A 6000-nucleotide genomic window follows, 5' to 3' on the forward strand; every position below is an offset into this window, starting at 1 on the left:
GATGTTAATGCAAATACTGCTTGCTTTTAAAACACATTAGAGATCCTAACTTCTTATGGGATCTGGGTCTTCATTCCTCTAGTCTGGTTGAACAATAACCCCATTCTCAAAGACTATAATGGTCATTTGACCAGACAAGAAGATGCACATACAATGGGGGTGGGGGTGTAATGAGAAAAATCTAGGTCATTAAATATATGCATGTTTAATATACATGTTTGGAACCAGATGGTCTGATTTCCCAACTGCGGGCATAAAGCAAGGCAAGAAAGTAGTAAAGCTACTTTTTGCAATCTGCATTTAAAAAAAGACAGTTTTTTTCCCATCTTTTCATTTTTTTGCCTGAATATGCCTGAATCAGTCTGAGTAAGTGCATTTGTTAAGATCTTAAACTTCACTTGCCTGTATGGCACAGAGTTGTATTCATTACCTCAAAAAACCCATGGGTCTGTATACAGTCATTTGTACTTGGCCTCACTGCACTAACAGGCATGCGCACATGATTATAGGACAAGAAACCACAATCTGAAAGTATGTTACCAAGCTTCTGATCCCATACTAGAAGAACTTAGGCTACTTTCTGTACTATACACGGCTAGAACAGCAGGCTGGGGAAAGAAAGGCAGCACAGTCTACCTTAAGTTTAATGACATCTTCACTTATAATGTAGACGAAAACCACCCACTAGGAATTTCTCATATCAACACAAATAATGGGACATCAATAGTCATAAAACTGAACACCAAACCAAAGTTAGTTCTGTCAATGTATTATTTCCTGCAGCATTTTTCAGTCTCATCTTTCTTAAAAAAAAAAAAAACAAAAAAACCCCCAACAAAAAGAGTAGCATGTGGTTTACCTGTTCAACAGAGGTGGAATTCAACAAGAGTAAGCAGTAATAGTTTAAAGGAATTGAGAAGGCAGCAACTTTTTCTTACCACTGTTCTGGAGACTTTCTTGCACAAGTAAGAGAACATCTGGTTGAGTCATCTGTCAATATAAGTAATAAAGCTGTTTTCATAGCTGTCAAAAAGGTAATGTCCCACAACTCAAAAAAACTTTAAAACATCACCCCTAGGCCACTCCTCTTTTTCTTCCAGGGGGCAGCAAGAAAGAAACAAAATAAAAGCAACTGAGAAAAAAACTTCTTTTAGTCCTTGGCTATGGCTAAATTGTAACAAAAGCAACACCAACTCTGCTTATTTTGAAGAAAATAATGAAATGAGTAATTCTAAGTAAAGCTATTTTTACCTCTATCAAAGACTTGGTTGTGGAAAAAACCCACCAACAGAAATACTATTTCTGTGTGCTTAAGTATGACTGCCTTCTGACATAGTGGATCTACCTCACGTCAATGACTGGAATCATAGCTTTTTAAAATTATATGCACTTTATGAACTTGGATAATTCTTTTTCCCTACAGCATTTCCACCTTTGCTTCCTAGAAAAAATAGTACATTTTAACCATGGGACTGCCAAATCAACTAAAGGAGGTATACCTATGGAATCAAAAGCTTTTCAGAGTCCTTAATTTCTTTCCAATGTTCAAGCATAAAGACATTTAGAAACAACTAGTATGACAAATCAAGACTTTAAATTACTTCACATATAGATGACATAAGATGGTTTCATGGCTCAAAAAATAACCTAGCAATCAAAAACTCTGATGTGCATATGTCAGTATGGAAACAAGATCATGGAAGTAGCATTTAAGCCAGCTGTAAGAGAGGATAAATAATTATCTGTCTTGTAGGACTGCTAGGAGTACAGATGTTTTAAGTGTTTTCAGAAGGAACACTTGATAAAACACAAACCTGCATTATACGGACTGACCATTACTGGTGTATGAAGCAGGAATGTTATTTTAAGACCATTTTAATGTGATAGCTGTTTTACCCAATGCATTTTCATAATAAGTGCTACTACCACATTATAAGTTATATTTAAACTATAATCTGCATTAAGGTGCAACATTCAAAACCACTTAGACATAATAAAATGATCCTACTTACATTGGCAGGAAACTGGATATCTATGTTTATGTCTGAAGTTTTGAAACCAAATCTGCTGTAGGAGGAGCCATACAATCTTAATGAGCACTCTGCAACAAAAAGAATTATACTGCATTTACTCTACACCTCATTCTAAGTCTGTAGCTACTTCACACCATTGTCAGTAGATCTTAAACCTACATATAGTTTTGATAACCACAGGAAATGAAGAAGGGTCTTCCAATAGCACAGAACCCTGTTAGTAAATCCTGCCTTCCATGCTGTTGCTAAGTAAAGGCTTAGCATGAAGGTCAAATGCCCCCCATGTCCTGTTCATCTTCACTTTTTACTACAGGTCTGTTTAGGTCATGAGCACCCTTGCAATTTAATTCTGATACAGGGTTATACTGCTACATCATGTGGCAGTAACTAGTAACAGACTAGTAACTAAATATACTGTTTTAGAATTTAAAATTTAGCTAGCCAAGGCTTTTAATTAAGTTTTCACTTCACAAGCTGTTGGTATTTGGCTCTGGTTTTGGTTTTCTGTTGTTTTTTTTTTTTTTAAGTTGGCATATCTAGCATTTAAAACAAATTGCAAATAATACCTGGCAATTTTTGACGCAGTAAGTTTTCCATCACTGCTTTAATGTTGAGCCTTTCTTCTAGATCTTCACTATTTAAGCCAAACTCCTGCACTACATTTTCAATAGCAACACCAATAGCTTGTATCTGGGAAGGTGTTGGAGGCGGCAGAGCAGTCAGCAGCTGTTCTTCTTGCTTTTCCTTTAAAGATAGTAAGACTGATGTTTTAATGATTTTCTTGAGTTGCTTAATGCACTAGAATGAATGCCTGCAACTCATCCCAAGTAATACTACCACAGGTTTTCCAGATAATGGAGGTAATTGGAAGCAAGAACATCAAGAGAGAAACTGTGACAGGTGTAAAGAGTTAGATATTCCAGGACACTTCAGTAATGTGCAGAGGTGTATATAAATATATTTGGAACATTAAAAAAAAGTTGCCAATTCTTTCATCTCCTATGAAGTGGGAAAGGGTAGGAGTTAAAAGAATTAAAACCTGCAGAAGACAAGTATTTTTGTCAACTTCAAGCTGAGAAAGTAGAAGGACCAGAAGTTATTTAATTAAAAAAAAAATCAACAGTAAAATTGAGGTTATGCTACAAGTTATTTTTATGTTCAAAACAAACTTATTTCCTTTACATACAAACAAATCTGTAATACTCCACAAGTTCTTAATTTTTACAGTATTTCTGAATTGAAATCTTCACCCTGACATATAGGTTATAATTCATAATTCTGTCATACCAACTATATTTGCTATTGCTGCTCCTCATTGCTCTGGACTTTGATCAAAATTCTTTATTGTTGAAATATGCCAATGAAATATTCAACAAGAAGAATACACATAACTAGTCTACAGGAAGAATTTTAGAATAGCAAAACAGAAGAGTCAGTTGGTGCATCTTTTTTATTACACTTCAATCACCAATAACAAAATATTACTGAGTTATACTTTAAACGAGGACTTATTTTAATAATAGGCATGAAAAAAGTACAAATTAAATTCCAAAGCTGAGGGCAGAAGCAAAGTGCAGGTCCCAAGTTTACTCTTTTTACCAGTATCACTAAGTAATAGTTTTTAAGAAGATTCAAACACGGTGAAAAATAAATGCAGAATCATTTTAGAAGCAGTGCCGTTTCCTTGTCATTAGTAGGGTGAAGACAGTTTCATAAATCTGCATTTTATGCTTTTTCTTGTCCTTAACTCACCTTTAGGCTCTTCTTGTGTCTTTTCTCTTTAATATGCTTATGAGCAAAAGCCACTGACTCAATCAAAACATCACACAATTTGCAGGTATATTTAGCCGATGGGTAGCTTCGAGGTTGCTAAAATAAAGATAGTAAAAAATCCTAAAATACAGAAATATACTACCTTCATTTCATTCAATACCCTTGCTAAGTTGAATGACTGTAACTCTGAAATCCACAAACACTCACTTCAGCTTCCCTAACTCCATTTTTACAGTCTAAACGTTTGTATATTAAGTATAATGCCAGAAGAATGGTGGTACTGGGTCAATAAAGCCCAACACCTTGTCTTTTACAGTGGAAAAAACCCAATGCCCATGGAAGAATATATTAACTGAACAAACATACAATACAACTTTTCTAGTCCACTGCCCCAGCGTCTAGTGATCTGATGTTAATGCATGACCTAAAGGAGCTACCATTTTCTGTGCTTAAATTGCTGCCAAACCAAGATTTATTATAGTAAAAAAACGAAGGACAACCTGCCTTCTCTTGACAATTCATTAAGAGCACCCATTTTGTATGTTACTTCAATTCCATAGACTTTCTAGCTACAGTCAGAGAAATTGCTCAAAGTGCATTCTCTATATTGTATTTACAGACAAAAAATAGGAAAGGTTAGTAAAGACAGTGGCACCTTCTTCAGTCTATAAATGCAGTCTCGCTTCAATCGTTCTTCAGCTTGCTGCAACCCTAGAAGTTCTTTTGCTGACAGCACAGATTCATCTATGACTGGACCATCCACTTCATCTTGATCATACTCATCTTTTCTAGTTCTTCTTGATCTTCTTGGCTTCCTAAGCTTCTTCATTTCTTATAAAGAGTTACAAGAGAAAATATGTCAAATAACTTCAGAGCACCACACAGCATTTTGTTTGGTTTTTTTTTTCTTTAATTATCATTCTACTATTTGCGAGTCAGAGAAGATACGAATCATCCACACTGCATGGTTTCATAATCTGTTCTGTGCAAGTCTCATAACAGCAAGTGTGTATATTTATGTCATAACCTATAGTACCTTTGCTCCGAACTACTAAAAAACACAAATTTGTCCCACTGAAGTCACCAACCTTATTTAGTTTTGTTAAAGCTGGCAAAAAAAACCCAACTAAATGCAACAGATTTCACTGCCTAGTTGAGACATACCTGTATGTCTTTATAATGAAAAGATAGAATACATCCAAAGATTTCAGGGTGCCTGGTCAGGTTTAGGTAGACGAACAAGCTAGAAAGTGAACTGACCCTTAGAACACTACAAATGTCACAGAATTAGTGAGTGTAGGCCAATCTGAATGATTTGGAAGAGCTAACAGCACCATGATATAGCACTGCCATGGCTTAGCTAACATACTATAATTTATTATCACCAGTAATAACAGCCTGTTATTGTCACTCGCCTTTCAATTAAACCAGCATATGGATCAATATTGCCTGCACATTATTAAATAGACAAGTGGAAAGAAAATAACCCCTATTGGCTACGTAAGTCAATAAATAATGAACTTGCTAAGTATTTGCACACATTGCTTAATAAAGCTATAAAACTGGCAGAATTAACGTGCTTAGAAAGCTTGTTATGTTTACAGCAAAAGTTCTGGAACAAATTAATGTAAATACCACTTCTACTTTTAAGCAAACTTTGTCACCATTTTGAAGCAGGAATTGCTACTGGTCCAAAGAATACCTGTAAAAATAATCTCAGGAATGAATATACACAGGCCAGATTTTCACACATGACTTTAGACCACATCTTACCTTTCACTTGAACAGCTATATAGGATGTCCAGATGCATGGGATTTGTAAAGTTCCCTGCTTCTGAGAAAGTTTATGCAACTTCCTTAGACTCCAAAACCCTTACCACAGCATGTTCTCATTTGTAATAATTAAAAAAAAGATAAAACACAAATGCTCTACCAAATACACTTAAAGAGTTTCTTTCCTGTGATCACAATTTTTGTCTCTAGTAATTGGCAAAAGGGAAACAACCTGACTGTGTCTTTTCAAGCAGTTGTTTGATTCAGTTCACCAAGCAGCACGCATGTGCTAGTGTTGTAAACAGGACCAGGACAAGAATGGTAATATTTCTCTCAGCAGCAGCACAAGTTTATGCTGGAATAAACAGAACTTAGACTTAATATGTTGCTGGGACAGTACTCCAAAGGAATCTCCAAGGAG

General features: G+C 35.4%; 1 protein-coding gene across 5 annotated transcripts in view; it reads right to left on the reverse strand.

Moving 5' to 3' along the window:
• ZCCHC6 (zinc finger, CCHC domain containing 6) overlaps positions 1-6000 on the reverse strand; it is a 38225-nt gene that overhangs the window by 21794 nt on the left and 10431 nt on the right. For all 5 annotated transcript variants that reach the window (XM_010568663.1, XM_010568661.1, XM_010568660.1 and 2 more), the window contains 5 exons: positions 4462-4637; positions 3786-3902; positions 2600-2777; positions 2013-2101; positions 939-990 (listed from right to left, as the gene is read on the reverse strand). In XM_010568663.1, coding sequence (XP_010566965.1) covers positions 939-990; positions 2013-2101; positions 2600-2777; positions 3786-3902; positions 4462-4637 — 612 coding nt within the window. The remainder of the gene's footprint in view (positions 1-938; positions 991-2012; positions 2102-2599; positions 2778-3785; positions 3903-4461; positions 4638-6000) is intronic.

Source organism: Haliaeetus leucocephalus, unplaced genomic scaffold (genome assembly GCF_000737465.1).
Source record: "Haliaeetus leucocephalus isolate CR32 unplaced genomic scaffold, Haliaeetus_leucocephalus-4.0 Scaffold251, whole genome shotgun sequence".
NCBI lineage: Eukaryota > Metazoa > Chordata > Aves > Accipitriformes > Accipitridae > Haliaeetus > Haliaeetus leucocephalus.